General features: G+C 51.4%; 2 protein-coding genes across 2 annotated transcripts in view; one reads left to right on the top strand and one right to left on the bottom strand.

The window, feature by feature from the left end:
* Nucleotides 1–25,489, bottom strand: part of EYS (eyes shut homolog) — a 1,533,253-nt gene that overhangs the window by 477,572 nt on the left and 1,030,192 nt on the right.
* LOC108405562 (anthrax toxin receptor-like) lies at nucleotides 7,589–25,197 on the top strand. Its single transcript, XM_073224390.1, has 15 exons — nucleotides 7,589–7,975; nucleotides 13,046–13,117; nucleotides 14,280–14,351; nucleotides 15,560–15,641; nucleotides 15,754–15,787; nucleotides 16,775–16,854; nucleotides 16,937–17,005; nucleotides 17,378–17,458; nucleotides 17,542–17,602; nucleotides 19,422–19,514; nucleotides 20,646–20,715; nucleotides 21,274–21,364; nucleotides 22,878–23,099; nucleotides 24,120–24,194; nucleotides 24,966–25,197. The coding sequence occupies exons 1-15, from the start codon at nucleotides 7,788–7,790 to the stop codon at nucleotides 25,173–25,175; spliced, it is 1,500 nt and encodes a 499-aa protein (XP_073080491.1). The 5' UTR covers nucleotides 7,589–7,787; the 3' UTR covers nucleotides 25,176–25,197.

Raw genomic sequence — 25,489 nt, 5'->3', positions numbered from 1 at the left:
GCGGAGCCTAGTGACCATAATGTTCCTCATGTAATTGTAGATTAATGATACCAAAAAAAAAAGACTGAAATACAGTTAAAATTTCTCCATGTTTTGCTTCTGTGATTATGGGTCCAGGGAAACAAAGGGTCTAGTTTAAAAAAAAATGGGAGTATACAGAAGGGTAACTAGCAAAGTATAATGTTGGAGGATTACCTTTTATCATAGATCCTGTGAGTTAACATCTGATGCAAAATGTTAATACTAATTAACATTTTGTTTATGCAAAGAAGTCACATGGAAGAAAAAGTCTGTGGCTAAAGATGGTGTTTCTTTAGGATAAAAGAATGTTAAAGACCCAGCAGACCTTTCTGAATTTCTTTAAAATTTCAGAAACATCTAAGATTCCTTATTTCTAATCTACCTGCCCTGGGATCCCCTTGATATATTTAACTCTGCTTAAGAAAACTTGCTTTTGCTTTTTAGCTTCTCTAAATTTAAGTGTCAGCAGCTATTCTGGCTTTCATTTAACTGACAGATACTTTCACACCTTATCAAGAAATGGGAAGTGTACCCATGTAGGAAAAAGGGGAAAAAAGATAGTTGGCTCTGATCAGCTTTATGTCACATCATACCACGATTCCATTGTTCATTTTCAGTCTGACTGGTTAAAATTTAAGAGGCGTCAGCTCGCATAAGGAATGATCATTATCTCCAGTAACACCCAGAGAGTAAAAGATGAAAGCTGTTGTGTGTCCCTATGAAATGTTAAGGGCCCAGGCAGGTGTTAGAGTCCTTGTAGCCAAAAAGGGAAGAAGCAGGGACCTGTTGAGTTCTTGAGTCCTGCCACAGAGGACAGTTAACATGAGGAAGCCGGAAGGGGGACATTAATAAGAGCAGCTACTATTGATTCGGTGATTTGAAAAACATCCCTCTTTTACAGCTTCTTTAGGATTGGGGAATATTATTTTTGTTTTATAACTGAAAATACTGAGCTTCATTTGGCTAGACAGTGATGAATCCAAGATTTAGACCCAGAAATCCCAGGTTTAAACCCAAAAGCTCCAAATGCTCCAGAGCTCATTTTCAGTGTTAATATAACTAAAATATTCTCTCTGTGTGGTCTAATCAGTCATACGATGTTTAGTTGGTGCCTGGAGGCCATCTAATCATTCCAGGTCGGGCAGAATTTTACACAGACGTACAATGTATCTAGTTCAGTGGGAAGAGGTTGCACGGCTGTTCTGCCCTTTGGACTGTCCTATGCAGGTTTCATTTCCAGGTCAATCAGACCCACTGCCGCAGGTCAGTTTAGGGCCATTCCTGGGGGTTCCATCCCAAGCGTTCCACCAACATCTTATTCATTCCCCCATGATGGCATTTTTGTTTTTCACAAAATGCCGCCGCCACCGCTGTGCCCCTCGAAGCCTGGCGCCACGCGTTAACGGGGCGCCCCTCGAGCGCGAGGGCCCCAGGGTGGGGGCAGGCGGCGGCGGCCCCTCAGTGTGGCGCGGGGGTCCCCGACCGCGTGAGCCCCGTTCCTGCACCGCGGGGCCCGCGTGGCACGGGAGAGCCCCGGCCGGGACGCGGGGCTGCACAGCGGGCGGCCGACTCCAAAGTTGAGCGCAGGCCGGCGGCGCGGGTGGTGGCCGCTGTGGCCGCTCCAGCTGCACCTGCTCCAGGCGCTGCTTCAAGGTAGGACGGGGCACGGGCGCGGGGTCCCCCCGAGGAGCAGGCCGGTGGGTTTACTGGGACGTGGCCGCCAGGCGGGAGGTCCTGTGAGTCTGCTGCTGTTTGGTCCTTCATTTTTTTCTTTGTTCTTATACTTCACAATTGAGGGAAATCTTTTGGTACTTGTCTGTCTCTGCCTGTTTTTTTTTCACTGAGCATAATACCCTCTAGCTCCATCCATGTTGTTGCAAATGGTAGGATTGGTTTCTTTCTTATGGCTGAATAGTATTACATTCTGTGTATGTACCACGTCTTCTTTATCCATTCATCTACTGATGGACACTTAGGTTGCTTCTGTATCTTGGCTCTTGTAAATAGTGCTGCATTAAAAATAGGGGTGCACATGTCTTTTTGAATCTGAGAAGTTGTTTCCTTTGGGCAAATTCCTAGGAGTGGAATTCCAGGTCAAATGGCATTTCTATTTTTAGTTTTTTTGAGGAACCTCCATACTGCTTTCCGCAATGGTTGAACTAGCTTACATTCCCACCAGCAGTGTAGGAGGGCTCCCCTTTCTCCGCATTCTCGCCAGAATTTGTTGTTCCTAGTCTTTTGGATGTTGATCAACCTAACTGGTGTGAGGTGATACCTCACTGTGATTTCAATTTGAATTTCCCTGAGAATTAGTGATGTGGAGCATCTTTTCATGTGCCTGTTGACCATCTGAACTTCTTCTTTGGAGAAGTGTCTGTTCGGATACTCTGCCTAATTTTTTTTTTCACAATATCAAGCATATTTTTTATTTCTATTATTATTATTTTTTGAGAGGGCATCTCTCATATTTATTGATCAAATGGTTGTTAACAACAATAAAATTCAGTATAGGGGGGTCAACGCTCAATGTACAATCATTAATCCATCTCAAGTCTAATTCTCGTCAGTCTCCAATCTTCTGAAGCCTAACGAACAAGTTCTTACATGGTGAACGGATTCTTACATAGTGAATAAGTTCTTACATGGTGAACAGTACAAGGGCATTCATCACGGAAACTTTCGGTTTTGATCACACATTATGACCTATAAACAATCAGGTCAAATATGAATATTCGTTTGATTTTTGTACTTGATTTATATGTTGATCCCACATTTCTCCCTTTATTATTATTATTATTTTTATTTTTAATAAAATGCTGAAGTGGTAGGTAGATGCAAGATAAAGGTAGAAAACATAGTTTAGTGCTGTAAGAGGACTCTGCCTAATTTTTAATTGGATTATTTCATTTTTGTTTGTTGAGGTGCATGAGCTCTTTATACAATTTGGATGTCAACCCCTTGTTGAATATGTCAGTTATGAATATATTCTCCCATACTGCAGGATGCCTTTTTGTTCTATTGATGGTGTCCTTTGCAGTATAGAAGCTTTTCAGCTTGATATAGTCCCATTTGTTCATTTTTGCTTTTGTTTCCCTTGCCCGGGGAGATATGTTCATGAAGAAGTTGCTCAAGTTTATGTCCAAGAGATTTTTGCCTATGTTTTTTCTATGAGTTTTATGGTTTCATGACTTACATTCAGGCTTTTGATCCATTTCGAGTGTACTTTTGTGTATGGGGTTAGATAATCCAGGTTCATTCTCTTACATGTAGCTGTCCAGTTTTGCCAAAACCAGCTGTTGAAGAGGCTGTCATTCCCTCATTGTTGTATTTGCTGTATTTTCAAAATATATATGGTTTCGGGAGGAGATTTCCGCCACCCTACTCATGCTGCCATCTTGAGAAAAAAAATGAAGATGTGTGTTTTAATAAGAGAAAAATATAAGGGATGGAAATTCGTTTTGTTGAGGGTAAAAGAAAGTAATTGTTCCAAAGTACAGCTGTTTATTTAAAGAGGAAGAACTCTGTAAAAAGATTTGTAGAAATTTTGTGGAAGAATTAGAAAACTTTTTGCAATTTTTCAACATTAACAGCAAATTGGAATTTTGTTTACAGTGAAAAGGACAAGTTTTCTTAAACTGTTAGTCTGCTCTTAATGTTGAAAAATTGCTGAAATTTTTCTAATTGTTTCATCAATTAGTAAAGCAGTTTCTCATGCTTAAAGTCTCAAGGAATTGTCTAAGTATTTAAGAAAATGAGATCTCCATATTAAAAGGACTAAAAGCTAAACTTTGCTAATAACTGTGCGACCTTCTATATCTGCCTTTGAAGTATTTTGTTGTCATTCTAGTTAAATGGATAAGTATTGCTTCATGGCAACCTGTAGTCTTATTTAAGCAAGTGCCAAAGAAAGTTTCTTTTGACAACTTCCCAAAATCAAATTCAAAAAGGTACTTTTACCTCTAGTTAACTCTGATACTTTCTAGAGGGCCCCTGGAACACGTCAGAGGAATTTTTTCTCCTCATCGGGGAAAATATTTAGCGAATTTGACTTATTTATCTGATATATATTTACCTGGAAAGCACTGTCAAAGGGAATGGTGCTATACTTTGTTACTGAATGTTTTGTGTTACAGAAATATCCAGATTTTCTTATGTCAGCTCTCTTATAGTAAGCTCTCATCAGATCTTTCACCATAGTCATTTGTAAGTCTTTTGTCACTTATAGAAACTGTTTTATTACTCCTAAACTAATAAAGAACTGGATTTCAGAAGAACAGGTATTTGTTACATAGGATTGTCAACTACGAAAAATGATTTTGTGGCTTTATGTTTCAAATGTTGCTGATAAAGTGTTTTAAGCTTTTTCTCTTAAATTGACAACAGTTTAGTAAATGACAATATCTTTATAGGCAGAATTGAGACATTTATCTTTCTCTCTACCTGATCCCTCCAGAATTTAAAATCTCTCAGTAACTATTTTTATGTCACGGCAGTATGTTTATTTGCATAAGTTCAATAAGAATCTGCTTTCCTTGTAAGAGGACCAATTAAAAACACAGGTTATATTACCAAGGCTTTGACTGGAATGTCATACCTGAGAGACACGTGCATAAACTCCGCTATGAACTGCTTTAAGGAACTAAGGTTGATTTTATAAAGCCAACAAAGTCCCTTGAAAGAACTGGCCTGGTACCTTGCTTACAGGGTTCCCAGCAGCCTTACCAGGTGAGTAAGGAAGGTCACTTCCTGGCAGGTGCCAGAACCTCAGGATGTCTTGGGGACCCCGAGAAGAGAAGAATTCAGCCAAATCTACAGGTACTGCAGGCAAAACCTGAAGGCAAGTCTGGCTTGGCTTTCTGGCCTGGAGAGGCCTTTAAAAGTCCAATCTGCAAGTCCTTATAAAAAGTTCCTTCAAAGCACATTTAAAGGATCCTATGTAATCAATTGCTCTTCTTGCTGCACTTATGCAAATAGTCAAGCCAAGTGTTAATTATTTTCTTAATCTAGTTACTTCTAATAAAAATGAGGGTGATTTTAGAGAAAAGTATTGTTTCAATAATGCAGCCTTATCTATACTAAATCCTAATACTAGTCACTGACACATAGACTAGATCCAGAATTCTAGTTTCCCCAAAATATCTAGCTATGGTTCTCCAGATGTTTTAATTTTCTCCCATCATTGCAATTAAAGTTACTATTTCTACTTCTCATATTCAGCCATGCATTCTTTTTTTGTTTGTTTTGTTTTGTTTTTTATTAAGGTATGATTGATATACACTCTTCTGAAGGTTTCACATGAAAAAAAAATGTGGTTACTACATTTACCCATATTATCAAGTCCCCACCCACACCCCAATGCAGTCACTGTCCATCAGGGCAGCAAGATGCCACAGATTCACTATGTGCCTTGTCTGTGCTACACTGTTCTCCCCATGATCCCCACACTATGTGTACTAAACATAATACCCCTCAGTTCCTTCTCCCTCCCTCCCCACCCGCCCTTCCACACCCCTCCCCTTTGGTAACCATTAGTTCATTCTTGGAGTCTGTGAGTCTGCTGCTATTTTGTTCCTTCAGTTTTGCTTCTTCATTATACTCCACAAATGAGGGAAATCATTTGACATTTGTCTTTCTCTGCCTGGCTTATTTCACTGAGCACAATGTCCTTCAGCTCCATCCATGTTGTTGCAAATGGTACAATTTCTTTCTTTCTTATGTCCGAATAGTATTCCATTGTGTATATGTACCACATCTTCTTTATCCATTCATCTACTGACAGAGCCATGCATTTTTAATCTTGTCAATTGCTCCAAAAAAGAAAATCCAACTCCAGATGTTGCTACTTCACCTAATAACATTTTTTTTGTCCTATCTTGCCTAGAAGCCATAAAACTGCAAATAGTAATAGAAATGGAACCTGGAATAGAAGCGCCAGTCTTCCGAGGCCCTCTCAACTGACCATTTATGGAGACCTAACTGCACCCCTTACTGTGCCCCCTCTCAGCATGAAGCAACCACAGTGGTCATGGCCCCTTTTCCCTAGCAGCAGCGAGGGTCTCTGTCTGTATAGCGGGAATGAGACAGGGACAGTGAGCTTAGACAGAATAAGGTGAGGGCCTCCGGAAAAAGCAAGGCTGGATACTTGCAGTCAGAGCAATGTACTAACTACATGCAAGGAAACCCTCTACCAAAACTCTGGGTCACCCGACCAGACAGCCCCCAAGAATTTGACTGACAAACCAGGTCCCTGAAACGTGCTGCTGTTCACAGCCCATCCTTTCTCCTGTATGTGTTGCAGCAGTCTAGGTGCTGCACAATGTTTGTTGCATGCAGAACTTCTGGTAAGAAAAGAAACAGTCAGCATGATACCATCAATGTAATGGTCCAGCTGCACCACTGGCAGGTTCTCCCATGCTGCATGTCCTGGGCTCCAAGCCCATGGCACACGGGGGGCTGTGCAGGTGCTCTCGTGCACTTGCTCTTAACTTGCAGTTAATAAGAAATTGAAGGTTATCGGAAAAGGCTTTCAAAATATAGACAACAAGGAGGAAGTTACTTGTCAATTCAGATTTGGTAACAAGAAATCCCCCAGTAAGTAGGCCCTCCTTTCCTCCAGTGACAATCGTCCCACATGAGGCTGCATCCCCACAGTGAACCAAGCCTGGACACCTGCCGGTGATACCCAGGAATTAATCCATCCCCAGCACCACCACGCACCTGGGAGTAGCCTTTACTGCAGCTCGTGCTGGGATTGGGGCAGGGTGTGCCCTCAGAGCTGTGTCCCCCTCTGTGTGCCTATGCCTGCACCCATTAGGGGGCACCTTGGCATTTCAGATCAGAAACCCATGGCTGGTTTTGCCCCTAATGAGGAAAGTAGGCGGGGTGCCTGATGTTCACTGGTAGGACAAGTCCAGATAGCAGATTCAAATCCCTCCAAATGTATCTACATATTTAACTTTATTTTGCTAAAATACTGAGAGAGGTTTAGGTGAGTGGAGAGTTGATGATATGATTCCAAAATTTACATGGAAGAGCAAGTGGGTTTTCCATGGAGGAAAGTCAACCCATGCCCGCTCAGCCATCTCTGAATTTCTAGTCCACAGAACCTGTGAGCATATGGAATTGTTCTCTTTTATGTTCCCAGGTCTGGGATGGTTCAATACACAGCAGCAGGTAGCTGGAATGTCCCTCATTCACGAAGGACACTGGCCTGCTTTCACAGCCTTCTTCTAGATCCTCCTATCCCTTGGGTGACTTCAGTGTCCCCACAAACAAACTTCAGAGCACTCCTGTCTCCACCTGCTCACACTCAGTGATGTCCGTGTGTGGGCCTCCTCAGCTGCCCGCTGTCAGTTTACCAAAGGGCTGGCTTTCCCTGAAATTGTAAAGACCCTGGGAGGTTTGGGGATAAGGGACAAATGGAGGCCTCATCTTACCACCCCTGCAAACTCCTGCCTGGGGCTGCCCACAGGGAGAGCACTGGGCAGAGCTGCAGTTCACAAGGGCACCATGGCAACCTCTTGTCCATCATAATGGACATACCTCAGCAGGGCGGGGCAAAGGTGCATAAATACTGGGCTCTCACCTCACAGCCAACCACTTGCTACTTGGACCCCCAGGGCAGGTATCAGGTGGCTGCTTGCAGGTGCAAGATATATTGATTAGCGCGTGAGTAGAGCTGACGTTGGGAGTGCCGAGGACCCTGAGCGCGGGAGGAAGCAGAGGAGGTGTTGGCTTGAGGTGGCCTGCAGGTTACGGGCTCCAGGATGCTGGGGCCCATGCTCGTCATCTTCCTGCTGCTGCTGCTGCCATCTCCGCTCCTGACCACCAGCAGCACCCCCCACCCCTACCGCACCCAGGACCAAGGTCACCACCCCAGCTCCAGGCTCCAGGAGAGCCCAGCAGATGGGGAATCCTGCTGGAGCACTTACGACGTGTACTTCGTCCTAGACTCGTGAGTGGCCCACCTGCTCTAGTCAGTGCCATAGAACAGTGGTGTCCCTGGGGTCAGTTTGGGGCCCCAGGCTCTGAGAGAGGGAAGCAGGGACTGTCTTGGTCACATTCAAGCAAGAGACTCTCTGCTGCCTCCCTGTTCCTGGGGCAGAAAGAGTGCCCCAGGCATTTGTTCCCTGGGACTTTTTCTCCTGAAAAGGATTAAAGGCCCCCATCTGGTTTCTAGGTGACTCAGTCCCTCCAACCACATGGCCCAGATCTGTGACCTGCAGGCCCTTAATCAGCTGGCAGGGAAACTCCTGGGGGCAAACTTCTCAGCAGTTAGCGCCCTCTGGGCTTTGGCTGTTGGTTTTTGTCTGTTGGCATGTTTTGTTTTGTTTTTCACACTGATGACTATTGTGTAAATGGTCCCCAGGGAGATGGCCAGGTGGCTTTTGGGCATCCCCAGTGTCACTAATTGAAAGTCCTTTGCTTTCATGCTGCCAAGTGCTTTGCTTCTTCTCGGACACCTTGGAGACCCAAGGTACAGTGTGTGTGTGCACCTCCAGGGCACTTTGGTTAGTCCAGAGCCCGGGGGAGCTAGGCTGTGGGGTAGGCCCCTGCCAGCCCTCAGAGAAGGATGGGGGTTGGGGGTCTCAGTCTTTGGGGGAGATGACCTTGCGTCCATATTCACCTCCTGTGTTGGGATGGGATAAATGCTACTTATTCAGTGTTGACAGTGGTGTTGAAAGGACTCTCGGGTGTCCAAGGACGTTCTTGGCCTCTCTGACATCCTCAGAACCGTCCCTGGAGGGAGAGCAGGGCAGGCCTGTGAATTGCAGTCTCCTGAAAGGGGGCGGCTCCTGGGGGCTGGAGGAAGCAGCCCAGAGGCTGCAGGGGCTGCAGGACCCAGGCCCACTGAGCTGCCTCATTCCCTCCCAGGCGGGACGGACTCTGACTCCCCCTAGTGTCACTGGAGCCTGCTGGAAGCGGGGTGCAGGCCCAGCTGAACCCGCAGGGCTGGGCGCCTCCCCTGCCAGGAGGAAAGGTCCCTCCTCACTGTCTCGGGGAAGGGCACTGCGTTGCCCTGGGCACCTCTTGCCTCCCTGATCCTCCGCACAGCCCAGGGGCTAGTGACCCCCAGCTGTGGCGTGGGTTGGGGTCTGAATGGTCCTGGGGGACTGGGAGCCTCCTTGGGTCAGTCTTCCCAGAGAGGGCCAGTGAGCACAAAGGGGCCTCTCAGCTGCCATGCTGTTCTAGTGCCCCTGCCTGCACCCTGCTCTCTGCTGCTGGGCCTGCTCAGGCACATCTAGGCCCTGGGGTGCATGGGGAATGGCTCAGGGTGCAGGAGGGGCATGTGTAATAATAATTGGGCATCATGTGCCAGGCAACGTGCCCTCCCATGTAGGCCTCCTAAACCTTAAGGCAATGGATCTTTCCTTATTTTGGGGTGATGGAACTGAGGCTGAGGTGCAAGTGATTTACTCAAGGTCAGCCGAGCTAATTTGCTTCCAAACGCTAGACTGTGGGAAGATAGTCCCCTCTCCCCACCAAGGAAGTGTGACATGGGTGTGTGAGAAAGGCACTAGAGAAACAGCTTTTGAGCCAGGACCTCCCCACTCCTGCCCCTCTCTTCCCACTGCCTCCTTTGGCTTCTTAAATGCTGGCAGGCAGCCCTCGCCCCTCCGACCACAGCTGGCCCTCCCGGCAGCTCAGGGTGAGGAGTACAGGCCTTGCCCTGAAAGTGGAGAAGGAAGGAGAGGAAGGGGAGCCACTGAAGTCCCTCGTACCCCACTCAGCCTCCAGGACGAGCTGTGCCACAGCACTGTGCCCCCCCCACCCCACCATGGCCGTCACTTTGACACTTGCCCTTTTCATTGGCCAGGACTAAATCCTGCCAGATTGTGCCAATGGGAGGAGAGCTGAGGGTGCCCCAGAAAGCATTTACACACACAGTTCCCAGACCTGGGCCACCAGTGGGGAATGTGCCCAGAGTGTTGCTGCAGTGGCCAGGCCAGACCTGAAACCACGGCAACCTCAGCCCCAAGGCCGGGAGCTGTGCACCCCCAGACAGGGCCCGCTGGGTGAGAAGTGCTTGGGGGTGAGAACATCCTCCCTCCTGGGGCTGCTTCCTGCCCTTCCCGGGGAATGGGCAGTGGGAGGCAGCCCCAGCCCTACAGTCAGGCAGTCTCCATTCACCATCAGGGAGCATTGGGCCAGTTGCTCTATCTCTCTGTGCCTCAGTGTCCCCATCTGTACAGTCAAGGTCTTCATACCCATCTCACCATGTTGCAATGAAGGGGAAGGGGAATTTGTAGGTAGTTTGCTCAGCACGACATCACACATAGTCACGGAAGATAAGTATAAAGTGACCTGGCATTTAAGCCAAAATCACACCTCCTGGGATCTCCCTGCCCCACGGAGGCCGCTGACCCAGCCCAGATTCCCTGACTCGGCTTTCTTCCCATGTGCCCTCTGGGGTGGGGGATGTGTGAGCCTAATGTCTCTGCTGGGAGCCCTCCTGAGGTTCTCTGGGCGCTGTCACCATGTGATGAGTAGACCTGTTCATTCATTCTAGGCCGGGGGAAGTCAAGTAGGATCCCAAGGTGGGTGTGCCCAGTGAGAGGATAATGGAGAGTCAGAATCCAGGGGAGCACCCACACACGTGACAAAGGTGGAGGAAGAGGGGATGGCCTAGGGGAGAAAGCAGAGTTTCAAGATCCGTCCACTCCGGATGCAGGATGCTCATTACCCAGCACCTTGGCACCAACCCCTGTGGGACAAAATGGGCAGAAGTAGGATTAGGTGGAGCTTCCATGCGGGTCCGACAGCCTCAGCTGGCACTCAGGGTTGTCCCAAGCTGGACCAGATGTTAGGGCCGCCCGTCACTGCCTGGGGCTACCTCGGGAAAGGCGCGGGGAGAGGTTCTCAGAGAGGATGACAGCTGAAGGGGCGTCGTCAGTGAGGCATCTGGACTCAGCATGTGTGCGTCCTGCCCAGCTTCCTCCCGAGTTCCAGTGAGCGGAAGGGCAGAGCTGTGCAGGCCTGGCTGTTGATCTGCGCTCCCCATTGGATGGGCCGTTCCGTGTCTTTTGTTTCTTCCTGCTCAGGGCCCTTCACTCCTGTTCCTCTTGGAGGGAGCCATGGCTTCTGTGCTTCTCAGGGACAGAGGCTACTGAAACTTGTATGAACAATAACTCCACATTCACCCCTCCCCAACTCCTGGCAACCTGCTTTCTGTTTTCTGTATCTACGAATTTCCCTGTCCCAGACACTTCATATAAATGGAATCATAGGACAGTTGGCATTTTGTGTTTGCCTTGTTGTGTGAGGTCCACCCATGTTGTAGCATGTATCAGATGTAAGCCTCTGTTCAGTGTTTCTTTGTGGAATTGAAGGCTTAGAGCTTCCAAGTCTGCCATTTTCACACTTCATGCCACTAGTTTGTCTGTAATTTCATTTTTAAATTTATCACGGAAATGCTGGAACATAAATTTAAGATGGAACACTATTCCAAATACACACACACACACACACACACACACACACACACACACACACACATACACAAAACCTTGAGACTCTTGCCCCATATGGCCCCACTTCTGATCCTGTTCTTCAGAGACAGCCATTTGCAAGTATTTCAGATTTGTTTTTTGACATTGTGATCATGTATCTAATAATGTATTCATATGCTAAAACATATTTATACTTTATGGTAGTTCTTGCTGCTTGAGGCTACATATTCTCAGTTAACTTCTTACCGTGGAGGAAGAGTATTTAGCTTAGTTACATCTCAGCTCACTTACATGATTCTGCTCTGTGCGTCCATTCTCCCAGAATAGTTATATCACCAGGATGTCTTCGCCTCAAGGTTTAATTGTGGAGCTGTCTATGGATGCCCATCTCTCCATGCTCATTTAAGAGTGGGACACAGTACCATGGCTGGAGCCCTGAGTGCCAGAAGCCCACGTGTCTGCTGGGTTCCCTACTGCCTCCTTGCTGGGAACTGTAGGTCCCTGTGGTTGCCTATGAGCTCTCATATTCTTGTGTAAGAGACTCAAGAGTTTCCTTCCAAATTATCATAAATTAACAGCTATCCCAAAGAAGATAGGTGGGTTGAAGACTCTTGTTTCCTTTAAATTGTCTTTGGAGTGTCCTTTTCATTCAGTGGGATAACAGGAGAGAGGTAATGGGGAGGAAATGGAAAGTGTTAGTTAGGAATGGAGTTGTCTTGCATGTCAGCGTGGGTCTGAGAGCAAATCTCTACTTAAGCAGGTGGACAAAGTCTGCTGCTTTGCTTTCCAGCAGCTGGCAGACTCAGGGTCACCCTGACCTGCCATGTGCAATGGGTAGAGTGTGGGGTTTGCAGCCAGGGCTGGGTTCACATCCATGCTAGCTATTGAAATTGTGTCACATTCTATGACCTGTGGAATCCTGTTCTCTCATCTGAAAAGTGGGAATAATTGTACTGTCATAAGGGTTGTTCTGGAATCAGAAATCATGTAGGTAAAGTGCCTCGTAGATATGTACCCACTGGAATCTTGATGTTCACGTCATTTGTCCTTAGTTTCCTCACTATTCGTGGTGGTTTTAGATGTAGCCATGGAGGCGGAGGGAACGGTGGGGAGGAAGAACCGAGAGCCACGACCCACCCCCGTGTTCAAGGGGTGGACGAGGAGCAGAGAGCTGGGAATGGTGATTCCCAAGAGGAAATGGGGCAGCAGGAGAGCCAGCATATCAGAATTTCTGGAGGCTTTACTAACCAATGCATCCTACCTCATTTCCTAACATTCCCGTGTAGGATGATCAACCGTCCATGTCTGCCACCAAAGGCCCCTTATCTGAGAAGTCCCCCATCCCCTCCACACAGGTCTAATCGGTCAATTGCTGCCACTCACATTGAGTAAAGTCACCACGAGGGTAACCCACTGACCTCAGTCCGGGAGCTGTGCTGCCTTTAGCTATTTCAGGAGCTGGGGGCTCTCGTGGAGGAGCTTGCTAAGGGCCTGCAGGAAGGCAGGGACGGCAGAAAGTATGCTCACGTGATACATGCACCTCCGTCTCTGACTCATGTCTTCTTCTTTTTCAGATCCCGCAGTGTAAATGACACCTGGGAGTTCACACAGCACTTTGTGCAGGATTTGGTGAACAGATTTAAAAAGTACGGCTTCTCAGCTCTGTGTTGCAGGGCATTTTCCTCTGACTGAGTACATTGCTATTTAGATGCAGTGGACCTGGGACTGCCTCAGGTCCCAAAGCTCAGGGAAGTGTTCTGAAGGAGGGGAGGACAGATCCCATTTGTTTTCTAAGATTTCCACAGCCCTGCCTGGCTCCTTCCTGGGGGTCAGGCCTTGTTCTCAGGGGCACAGTCTTCCCGGGAGGACCTCACAGACTAGGAAATAGGCAAACTCCTTAACACTGTAACTAAACATGTGGATGTGGAAATTTATCTAGATCTTGAAGGATGAGAAATACAGGGTAACAAGAACCATGAAGGTCGTTTGAGCAGGAAGGGGTCTATTTGGCTGAACATGGTTAACATGGGAAGGCTGGCAGATGAAGCGAGAGGTCAACTTGTGGCCAAGGCAGAGAGGCAATAATACCAGGAAGCAGGACTTGGATTTCCTGCTGCAGGCCATAGGGAGCTATGGATGGTGCATGATCAGAGGGGCTGGTGGGACTCCAGAAAGCAGGGCTCCAGCTGTACCCCAGGCAGAGAAGCCTCATAATGGTGGGTAAGAGCCAGGACCAGTGGGGAGCTCATACAGGGACCTATGGGAACAGTGTAACTAAAGGATAATGAGGGCCAGGTGATCAGAAGAGAGGCCAGAAGGTGAAGAGGGAGCAGAGAGTATGAATGGGGAGGAGAGAGGATGATTTCTTTGAGATGAGGGGAGGGAGGTGGGAGGTGGGGAAGATCATCCAGGGAGGAGGAGAAGTGAAAGTACAAAGAAGTTGTCAGGAGAGGAGAGGCCAGCTTGGGAGGGCCCTCATGGAAGAGCATGTAGCTGTCTATCTCCTTGTGCATGCAGCCGCCCTGTGTGCATGTGTGTGTGTGAGAGAGGCAGAGAGAGCCAACAGACTTTTGGGATTTGGGTCTACAGGGTGCCATGCCGCACTTTGACAAGAGGGCAGCACGCCTTCCAGGCCTCATAATCCTTCACTAAAGTGATGAGAACTCCTGGAGTCCAGGAAATGGACTCCACACTAAAAGAGACAGAATGGAGAACAGAGAAGTTGGTGGGCACCCCCTCCCTGTTGCACATCAGCATCACTTTCCGCCTGTGTGTATAGTTGCTCACAAGCCCATGTTTCCTCCCAAGCCCCACACAGCGTATGTCGTTCATTACCTACTCGACTCATGGCCACGTCAATATGCAGCTGACCTCGGACAGGTAAGTGTTTCACTGATCCCCTAAAGCAGACCCAGCGGTCAGGCCACAGGGATGGCCAGGGAGCAGAGGGGGTCCCTGAGCCCGCACCGAGGAGCCCATGGGTGTGCAGGCATGGCTGTGCTGGACCCTCCCCTCACTGCCCACCATGACCTTCAGGCCAGGCCCCGGGTCCCCGCTGCCGCCTCTGCCCTGGCACTGGCTGGACCCTGTGCTAGTAGACAGACTCCTCCCCTCCTAGCCCAGCCCTCCGCCTGACCTGAGTCCTTCCCTCCGTGCTCTACCCTTTCCCTAGAGCAGGCTGACTGTGAAGATTCCCTAATCAGGTGGAGCAGTTATGGGGGGCCTTTCGGGACACTGCCCGGCACCTGCTGTTGTGTGTCACTTTGTGCCCTGGGTGCTGGGGAAAGGGGGAGACAATCAGAACCAGGGAGGAAGGGATGGGTGTCATCCAAGTGTGGGTGCTTCAGTGGAGGGGAACATGTTCCCAGTGAGTCTGGTCAGGTGAGCCCAGGAGTGGGTCCTGAACCCCAGACGGACAGGGTGCTGGAGGAAGGCCCCGTGGGCCTGCATCCCAGGAGGGTCTAGATGGGAGGTGGGACTTTATGGAGCTTCCGAGTAGCAGGGAGGTTAGATTGTCATGGAGGAAAATGACTGGAACCCCCCTGAGAGTGGGAGGAGCACCAGGCAGAGCCCGAGGACCCTGCACTATAGGGTCCCAGGGCCTGTGGACAGGAGGGGCCAGGGTGAGCCTGGTGACGTTTCCAAGCTCTGCCCTAAGTGTGGGGGTACAGTGTGCCCTCTCCAGGGCCCTCGGGGGGCGGTCGTGCTGCCAGTCACTCTGTGGTGGAATCACCGTTGGGATCTCCCCGTACTCACCATGAACAGTCAGGGTGTACTCCTCGGGGGTCCCCAGTTCTGCACGGCTTAGACAGAGCTCAGCACAGACACGGCCAGGCCACACCTATGGGGCTAGAAGGCAGTGTCCCCTCACCACCCTGCTCACACGATAGGGGACTGGGAAGGTGGGAACCAGGCCACCCAATGCCAAAGGCACAGGACAGAGGGCCGGGACCGGGCTCCTTGACATGGTCCTCCCCCGTCCCGGCAGGGCTGCACGTGCAGACGGGCAAGGACAGCCTGGGGCTGGTTGTAAGAGGCAACCCCTCATTCCATCTCCCACCTGCTCTGATTTTTTTTTTCTTTTTCAGAAAAAAAATAAACAGTGCTCTTGTCGAATTGCTCCATGTACTATCTACCGGAGCCATAAATATGCAGCACGGATTGAAAAAGGTACAGAAGCTAGATTTCTGAGATGTGGCTCTGCTTTATCAAGTTCTCAGAGGGTCGTCATTGGGTCATCTCACTGTCCCCCTGACACACTTTTTCCTTCATTTTGTTGCAGGCCAATGAGCAGATCCAAAGAACACGTGCTGCAGGTAAGTGAGCTGCTTCCTGCCTTCTTGGTGATGGTTTCCCGGCAAGAACCAGGCCTGGGCCTCAGTGAGGTCGGTGCAGACCATCCCAGGCCACATCCATGCTTTGACTCCTGGAGCCAGCTGCTTGCCCTCTCTGAGCAGCAGCCTCCTGCTCTGAGCAGTGGGGATGAAAGCCACCCCGTGATGTTCCGCAGCACAGCCAGGGGTCACGTGTGCAGCGTCACGGTTCCTGGGAAATCTGGTGCGCTGGCCCTGGAGCTGGGCTGCATGAAGGAGAAAGGGGGAAACCCAGCGGGTCCTAGAGCGGTGGGGCCTCCATGTAAGAAGGGAGCCTGACCTTCCCCCTTGCTGAGCTCACACTCCTCCCTGACTCCTTCTCCCTTCAGCTCCTTCCCTTGGCTTGATGCTCCTGCTCTGTGTCTCCCGCAGTGTAAACGACTGTGCCTGTCCCAGAAACATCTTCATCTTGGCTGTAGGGTCTAGGGAATATGTGTGGCCCAGGGAAAGGCATTGAGCTGGGGAGGGGGTCTACTGGTCACCTGCCTCTGACCTCGAGCCCTGCGCCTGGGTCTACAGGTGCCCGCGGGAGAGCTGTGGGTGAGGCCCAGAGCTGGAACAGGCCTGCATGGACCTGTGGGAGTCTTGTACAGTAGGTGTGCCCATTCCTGCTTTTGCTCATCTGGAAGGCTGATGCTTAACCCGTGAAATTGCTGGCATTGCCTTTCAGGACAAAGGTTGTACTGTCTGGTAGAAGTGACAGTTCTGTAGGAAGAACCCTAAGCTGGGCTCAGTCTCCTCATCTGCAAAGTGGGTCCTGGGCTAGGGGCCCTTCTTGTTGCATGATAGCTGCAAAGCCATGTGGGTGGCAGGTGCTCAGGTCTGGGTGGCCTCTCCCCAGGAGGGTGAGGTGTGGCGAGCAGTGCTCAGGTCCTGGAAGCCTGTGGCCATTGCTCTCATTGACCCAGGCACTCCCTGCATCTCCCACAGGACAGAGGGTTCCCAGCCTCATTATCGTGCTGACAGGTGGAGAACTGCTGCCAGAATCGTTTGCGAAGACACAAGCTGAAGTGAGTCAAGCCCATTGTTACCAGCCTTTGGGTCCACATATTTGGATGAAATTTATTATACCCAACATTTCCTCTTTCTCAGGCTGCAAAATCCAGGCAGTTGGGGGCAACTCTGTATTTCGTGGGCGTGCAAGATTATCAGCTGTCCCAGGTAATTCTGAGCAGGTAACGAGGGGTCACTTGTGAGCCTAGCTGGAGAAAGCTTCAAAGATGGCGGCTCTCAGGGTAACCCAGAGGGATGGGCCTTTACTCTCCAACAAGTGCCTGGGGAGTGGGGTCGGGGCCCTCTCTGCTTAGGCTGGGCCCACAGAGTTGAAAGATGTGCAAGGTGGCCGTTCAGAATGATTACCAAGTGTTGTGTAAGACCTACCCAGCAGAGGTGAGGGTGGAAGAGCTTTCCCTCCCCTGAGGGCGGGCTGCTGGCGGGTGCCAGGGTCTAGCCCTCGGTGTCTGTCCCCTGGGATGGGGACCTCTGGGTCATCACCCCTGGCTGTGGGCCCAGGCTGTCTCCTCTCCCTTTCAGCTACGGGAAATTGCTGGCAAAGCGGATCATATGTTTGGAGTGGACACTGGATACAGCGGACTCGAAGACATCATTGACCGAGTGAGTGGGGGGGGGATGAAGGGGGCTACACACTGTGTCCCTGCCGTTCCCTCCCATGACCCTGCCACTCCTCTCTGTTTCAGCTCATAGCAAGGTCATGTGTGCAGATTACATCTGTGGATTACTCCACTACCTGCACAAGAGGTAATAACTGGGGTAGCTGTTATAAACGCAGGAGTACGTGTGTGTGTGTTTTGTGAATGTGCCATGTGTGTGGCGGGAGTGGTGTACATAGTTCCATTCTGTGTGGTGTGTTTGAGCGCACCGTGTGTGTGTGTGGCGCATGTGTGTGAATGTGTATAATGTGGTGTGTGTACGTGAATATGGTGTCTATGGAGGGATTGGTTTGGAATGTGCACTGGGTCTATAGAATGTTTGTGTCAGGTACGTATGTAAGTCTGCGTGAGGTATGGGTGCCTGGGGGTGTTGGGGGGTGGGCACGTGATGGCATCTTTGCCCAGGTTTGTAACGGGCCCCCTATCACTTTAGAGCACACTGCACAATGGCTTGGTGACTGTACTGCAAAATGACTGCCACATAAGTTTAGTGTAATTACTTTCTTTAATCTCACAACCACAGGATTAATTAGGAAATTTAAAAAAGTGTTTTAAAAAACCTGAATGACACTACCAAATGGGACCCAACCACATATAACCAGGACAACAGGTCAAACTATTTAGAAACAACCCCAGAAATCCAAGTCTGATTAGTATTTGAAATGCAATTTGAGTGGGTAAGGGACCTCCGGGATGATGGCTTCCATCTGAGCCAGCTGTTGGGGGCAGCTGTCTGCCTCCCCATCTTCTGAACATGCAGTGTGGAGGGTGCTTAGCAACCCCACACACGGGGTCCTTCCCTGCCCCTCCTGGGTTGAGCGCCCAACCATGCAGCCAGTTTGACATCTTCATTTCTGTGATTATGTCTGCTGGGCACACAGGCCATGGCATCTGACCAACATGACAAGCCACAGGTGAGGGTGCCAGTCACCATTCATCCCCCATGGCAGCCAAGACGAAGTGGCAGGTGCCTGCCACATGCCCTCTACCAGTGTGGCCCAGAATTTTGGCTCTGATCTGTTATACTGCAGCCCTGCCCTGAGCTGCCACACTCCCTGTGTGTCACAGACACGGGAGTAGAGGCTGTTGCCAAACTTCCCCACGAGGCTCAGGACAGCCAGTCCCCTCTAGGGTTTCAGGCTCAGCAGTCACGGCCCCATGAGTTGGAAAGCAGAGCCCAGGGTGTTCCAGAGGAGCTGCGTGATAGCTATTCAGCTGGGTCTAGAGCAGAGGTGGCATCCTCTGTGGTCCTGGATTGGTCACTGACAGCAGGTCCTGACCCTCTGACTGCCAGGTGTTGGGAGAAGCCACATACCCTATTGAAACCCCACATTCTCTTTCTGCAAGAACGGGCCTGGCTTCTCTGGTTCCCATTCTGCCATAGGCCCACAGAAAGATGGGGGGGTGGGGGGGTGAGAGGGAGGAATAGAGAATTGACTCCAGGTGGCAGAAAGTCCCCAGGCCCCCAGGTGTGCGTGTGCAGCTCAGACATGACTCAGGGCTGACTCACCAGGATGTCTTGGCTCCTCTCCATTATGTCAGGGTTGCCTGGTCTCTGCCTGTGCCCATTAGGGGGCACCTTGATACTTCAGAGCAGAAACCTATGGCTGGTTTGACCCTCAGGAGGGGACTAGACTGGGTACCTGCAATGGGTGGACTTCTTGGGTCTTGGGAAGTGGGGAGTGGCCTCTGAGTGCCCTGGGCCCAGTGCAGGCTCCGGAGAGTGGGCCCTCAGTGACCCCAGGGGAGGATCTGGCCAGGGGGTTGCCCAGATGTTGGTTCAGCTATAGCTGCAGCCTCCCAAGAGTTCATGGGAATTCTGTTTTGGGGGCGGCCTGCCCTAGTTGTGATCTGAGGAAAATAACTCAGCGCTTCCTCACAGAGACATTTGGATATTACTCTTGCAGGTAAGAATGAAGTCAAGGTTATTGGGAAAGGTTTTGAAAACACCCAGAAGGAAGACGTCATCTGTCAATTTCAAATTGGAAAGAAAACCATCCGTAAGTAGCCCCTCCTTTCCTCCAGTGACGGCTGTCCCCCAGCAAACCAAGCCTTCAAAGCCCGTGCTGACCACTCGCTATGTACACACTGAAAACAAGTAACACAGACAGTGGAAGGGGTAACTGGTTGGGAGCCTGGGCATCTGCCACTCATGCCCAGGACTGAATCAATCCCCAGCACCATCACACCCCTGAGAGAGCCTCTACTGCAGCGCTGGCTGGGTGTGGGGTGGGTGTGCCCTAAGAGCTGCATGCCCCTCCCTTTCCTGGGCTCTCTCTTCCCTTGAGAGGCAAGCACTTGAGTCCATTAGTCTGTGGGAGGGAAGTCGAGGCAGCCCCAGGGCTCTGAGTCTCGGCCAGGTCTCCCAGGATGGTGTGTTCACTTGAGATTGAAAGATGATGCCATAAAAAAATGCTAAAGAATCCACTCCAAAACTACTAGAGCTAATATCTGAATTCAGCAAAGTTGCAGGATACAAAATTAATACATAGAAATCTGTTGCATTCCTATACACTAAGGATGAACTAGCAGAAACAGAGATCAGGAAAACAGTTCCATTCACAATTGCATCAAAAAGAATAAAATACCTAGAAATAAACCTAACCAAGGAAGTGAAAGACCTATACCCTGAAAACTACAAGACACTCTTCAGAGAAATTAAAGAGGACACTAATAGATGGAAACTCATCCCATGCATGTAATATTGGTTTGAAAACTCCTTTCCAATCAATCATGCTTGTCCAGGCCCCTCTGCATGCTGGGCTGCCGTCACATCATTCTTCTCTCTGGACTGTGAATATCCAATGAGAAAGTCAATTTGTACCTCTTTGGGGATTTTTTCCCCATTTAATCCTAACCATTCTACACCCCAGACACCAGTCCTTTCCCCTAACCATACAGTTTTCATTATGAGCTCCAACAAAGGGGTAAGAATGGTCAGAAGGTCGTAGCTAATCTGACAGTCTCATCAGCAGCGCAGTACTTGGTGTGAGGTAGGTGCTCTGGGGAAGGCAGAGAACAGAAGCCAGCATCTGCCACAGGGTGGGCTCTGCATGCCAAGGGCCACAGGAGGGGAGACGGGGATGTGGGGACATGTCCACTCACATTATTTGCGTGTAAATTTCTTCCAGGAATGAAGGCTGTATCTGTGGAAGATACCTCTGTTACATGCCCAGGACCGAAGTTAAATGATCGGGGCCAGTAAGTGAAGGGGCCAAAAGCTTGTGACCAGCGGGGTGGTGGTGGGGGTGTGCCTCCTCTGGCCGAGCTGCTCACACCTGTGCTGGGAGGGCTCAGGGCTTCCTCTGCACCCACCTGTGTGGGTGGTCCCCTGAAGGGCTGTGATCCACTGTCATCCGTCACCCAGGTTCTATCAAGGAGGGCAGGATGCAGGAGGTGACGGGCCCCAGGGATGGTGCCTTTGGCCCAGGCAGCCTTTCAAGGCCAAGCCAGCATACCCTGTTATAGAAAAGAGTTTGCATGGTGACAGCAAACAGCCTGCCTGGCCTTGGCCCATGGCCACGAGGGCATCTGGGCCATGCAGGGCTCCTCACGGCCCGCTGAGCCTTCATTGCAGAGGGTGACCTCATCTCGCCTGGGGTGGGCTCTCCTGTTCCGTGCTGCCTCCTACACGGTATCCTGACTACCCAGTGATCACAGCCATCACATCGAGGACCACTGTAGGGCTGCAGTTTGAGCCAAGTGCACGCACTGTGCCGTCTGGGCTGCTGGTCACCATCTGGCCTTTCTGTTCTTTAGGGCTGTCTTCATCGATATCAGCCTGAATAATGGCCTCACTTTCTTCAAGACGGATTTAGATGTCAGCAGGAGGAACTGTGCGACTTCCAGGGTAAGACTGCAGCCTCCCTCTGGGACTCTACTCAGTCCATTCACTGGACAGAGACACACACACACTGGGAAGCAACAGGCAGGAACAGTGTCCAGGGCAGGCCCAGCAAGCAGCTTGTGCAGCTGGGCACCTGCGCAGCACATCACAGCCACTGCAGCCCCTTTGCCCTTCCCTGCAGAGCTGTGACCCTCTCAGGCTTCAGAAGTGCCCTGGGGGTCCCTCTGTGAAAGTGTCTGGGGCCACGCAGCTCCTCTGCTCTGTTGCAAGCCCAGGCTCCCTGAAGGCACATAGCACCAACCACTTGGAGCTCTCAGCGGACTCCGGAACAATGTGGAGTCCGGCCCCTTGACTCCCACCTTGCCACCTCCCTGGCCTGGTTCTCCTGGAGGGGAGTTCAGAGCTCCATCTGGGTCTGGCTTAGGTGAGGGGTGGAGGCTGGAGGCTGTGTGCAGGGAGCTAGAGTCCAGGCCCTCAAAACTGGGGTCCCAGACTCAGGAGCCCTGGAGGCTGGGACCACCTGTGGCCCTGCACAGTCGAGGTGAATTTCCACTGCACTGGTGCTCGGGCCCCTGCCCCCAAGCCTGGCTTCCAGCAGCCCTGACACTCCTGTGCATGTCTGTTTATACTTATCCCTGGGTGTCTGCTCACAGATCAGCAGACAGAACTGACCCGTTTGCCCATCAGGAGTCCTACCCGGTGACAACCGCCCTTCAACAGGCACATTGGGAAAAGAACTCAGGAGCCAGCTGGTGTCTACTCCCAGCACAGTGGCTTCTCCCCCAGCCCTGGCCTCTCCTCTCCTCTGCCCTGCCTCCTGGGCACTGACTCACTCTCGCCCTGCCCCTCTCCCACTTCTCTGAAGCATCTCACTTGGTTGAACGGTTCAGGCCTTGCAGCACCTGACTGCACAGATGCAGTGAGCTTCTCCTTGGCTATGACTAACAACAGGACAGGAGCCCCCATTCCTTACGGGCCTGCCCTGTACCAGGACGGGCTATGAACTCTGAACCTCACAGGTGTCCCCTCACTCGCTCCTGCAGATGGGGAAGTGCAGGCTCAGAGGGCTGAGCAACTCTGTGGAAGGGGGCAGGGAGGGTGAGGCTATGGGGAGATAGACCCAGGGTGCTGCCCTGATCCTGCAGTCCCCCTTCCTCCCGGCCCCAGCAGCCGCCCTGCACCCCCTGTGTGCCGTCACTGGTGTGCTCCTCCCCAGGCCCCTGTGCTGTCAGCCCAGCCGTGCCGTGGGGGCTGCCTGTCGCCCAGCACGGAGGATGCCAGACTCCCTGACAGGGCTCTGGGGCGGAGCCTCTGAGCGGGTTCTGTGGCCCAGGGCTCTTCAGGGGCCCTCAGGGTCCAGCCCTGGGCTCCTAGTCCTGTTGTGCCGTCTCAGAGTGGGGCAACCTGAGTGTAAGGGGGAAAGGGGATATGGAGGTGTGGGCTGGGATGCCAAGTGACAGGCACCACAGGAAGCTGCCCAGGTGCACGGAGGACTTAACACATGTGCTTTCTTCAGGAGGGGATCCCACCTGTGCTACTGGGTGCCATACCACTAGCTGTGCAGCGACATGGCCTTCCAGATGCTGTGCCGGGAGACGTAAAGGTTATTTACCCACATAAAGGGTCTCCCAGGCCAGTTCCCTTCATCTCCAAGCCTCTCTTCTGGGTTGTGTTTATCCTGATGCTGCCCTTCCTCCTGCTGGCGTGCTGTTGTATCTGCCAATGCTGCATTCTGTATGTGAGTGACCCCTGACTACACAGCCCTGTGGCCCAGGCCCTCCCCAGCCAGCCCCCCAAAGTATCAGGACTCCTGGCTGCCCCAAGATTCTGCCTGTGGGTAGGTCCCGTCAGTTGCGGGGTCATCACTTGAGCACGTGGAGGCTCAGAGCTGCCCTCCCATTCCTGGGCACACAGCCTGGCCTCTAAGGGGCTTTGTGCATCAGGCTTGCCCCAGAGAGGGGACCTGTGAGCTTCCCTACCCCTGAGGAGAAGTGACCCCAGGCCTTGACTCAGGCTTCTGATGGACTCAAAGGGACAAAGGCCAGGGAGAGCCTCTGCTGTGGATTGGAGGAAGACACAGACCGTGCCTGGGCAGCGATGGCCCCAAAGGGAGGGCCAGGCGCCCCAGGATTCCTCTCCTCTGGGGAAGCTGTGCCTTTACAAAAAGACATGGCCTCTGCCCATCTCTAGAGCCCTGTCCTTCCTTCCCAGTCACCACTCAGGGTCAGGTTGTACTGGGCCCATGCTGGGCAGGGGAGAGAAATGAAGTGGCCCCATTCCTGCCATGGCAGCTCCAGGTCTGGTGTCTCGACTGGCCTGAATGTCTCCCTGGGGACCCACGGGGAAGTGTGGGCTCCGCTCAGGCAAGGGGAGCCAGCTGGCCACAGACCCACACGCAGCAAGCACTCAGATGGACACCCAAAGCCCTGTTCTGTTCCTCTGCTGCAGAGCAGGTCCCTCCTGGGGTCATGGCTGAGCCAGAGCCTTCTCACCCTGTGTTTGTCACTCCATCTTTCTATGTCCCAGCAGCCACCAGCACCAGCCAAGTGAGGTCATGTTTGGTTTGGTTGCGGTGGTGTCCGAGCCTGCGGGCACACAGGCCTTCCCAGGGAGATTCCCCGCACCCTCCAGCCCTCATGACCTTGGGTTCCCCAGCAAACATTGCGGAATGGCCAGTAAGTGACAGGTGCAGGGCAACAGCTGCAGTGTCCCTACCCCAGGAGCTGCCTGGGAGGAAGCAGACACTTTCTCTTTCTAGTGCTCAGTGTTACGGAGACGGAAGGGCCGCACGGTGATTATGTGGTATTATAATGACTACAAAATGACAATGCAGGTGAGAAGGGCCCTGGACAGGTGCTGATACCCCAGGCTGGGCTGAGGGAGGGGCAGCTGGCTCCTGCCTCACAGACACAGACCCAGAAGGCCTAGCTTCCTTGGTGGTGAGGTCATGGGTGCTGGGCTTCGATCACCCGGCGCCACAGTAAAAGCCACCATCCCGGCCCTAGAGGCCTGGGAGAGAGAAAAGGCCTGAGAGCCCATATTCCCCGCCCCCACCAGGCTGGTCCCAGCCCCCGGGGTTCCCCCTTGGCTCAGGCCCAGGCCTCTGGGTGTGGGGGGCTGCCCGACAGGTGCCAGTCCGCGGTTCGGGCAGATCTTGTCATCCGCCCCAGCAAAGCTCGGGCTTCACTGTCCCTCAGGTGGATCGGAGAGAACAAACTGAACGGCACGAGCCTGCGCAGGGCAGGGAAAGGCAGGGAAGTTCTGTGCCAAGTTCTTTCTGCCATGAACACTCCCTGGAAATATGAGTGCCACCTGGTGCTCTTGCAGAAGTCCCCTCCACAGAGTGAGGGAGAGAACTGTAGGGTCCCTGTGACCCACTGAGAAAGGGTGACATGATGCAGGAATGACAGGTTCTCGGAAGCCTGGCGTTAGCAGGGTGCATGGTGGCCCTAGGCAGACCTGGCGAGCATATCAGTGGGATAAGGGCCAGCAGGACCCGGGTGGGCTGGAGGGGACACGGGACCTGGCCAACCCCAGGAGTAAGGAGTCAGCCCCCAATACCAGTGGCTTCTCAGTGACTTTCCATCTCTCCTCTTCCCCACAGGTAAATTATCATGATGTCCACCTACAGATGCCCGTCGTGGATCATCCTGCTGTGCACTGTACCAACCCAGCTGCCATTGCTCCATCCTCAGCAGCACGTGCTCATGGTGCCAGGGTGTTCAACCCAGTTGCTGCCCATCTGAATAATGCCACTCATAACTGTGGCAGCCTGGACACTCTGGAAAGCCGCTCTGTAACTCTCATCCCATAACATGATCTCTACAGGACCAAAACCCCAATACTGGTTTTTGTTTGTGTGTGTGTGTGTTTTTAATTTTGATATGATTCATATATACTTAAATGAGCAACATTGTGGTTACTAGATTCCCCCCAACAAGTCCCCCCCACATACCCCATTATAGCCACTGACCATCAGCATAGTGAGATCCTATAGTCACTGCTTGTCTTCTCTGTGATGTACTGCCCTCCTGTGCTCCCCCACATTATACATGCTAATCATAATGCTCCCTTTCCCCCCTTATCCCCCCCTTTCCACCGATCTTCTCCAGCCCCTTTCCCTTTGGT

Source organism: Manis javanica, chromosome 16 (assembly GCF_040802235.1).
Source record: "Manis javanica isolate MJ-LG chromosome 16, MJ_LKY, whole genome shotgun sequence".
Taxonomy (NCBI): Eukaryota; Metazoa; Chordata; class Mammalia; order Pholidota; family Manidae; genus Manis; species Manis javanica.
The sequence above is the reverse complement of the archived record's forward strand: the minus strand, read 5'-3'. Positions and strand labels throughout refer to the sequence as shown.

Excerpts from the sequence above, each read along its gene's own strand:
- LOC108405562 (XM_073224390.1), top strand. The coding sequence starts at position 7,788 with ATGCTGGGGCCCATGCTCGTCATCTTCCTGCTGCTGCTGCTGCCATCT. Across the intron at positions 14,352-15,559 it reads ATGCAGCTGACCTCGGACAG|AAAAAAAATAAACAGTGCTC; the intron begins GTAAGTGTTTCA and ends TTTCTTTTTCAG. Across the intron at positions 16,855-16,936 it reads TTGCGAAGACACAAGCTGAA|GCTGCAAAATCCAGGCAGTT; the intron begins GTGAGTCAAGCC and ends CCTCTTTCTCAG.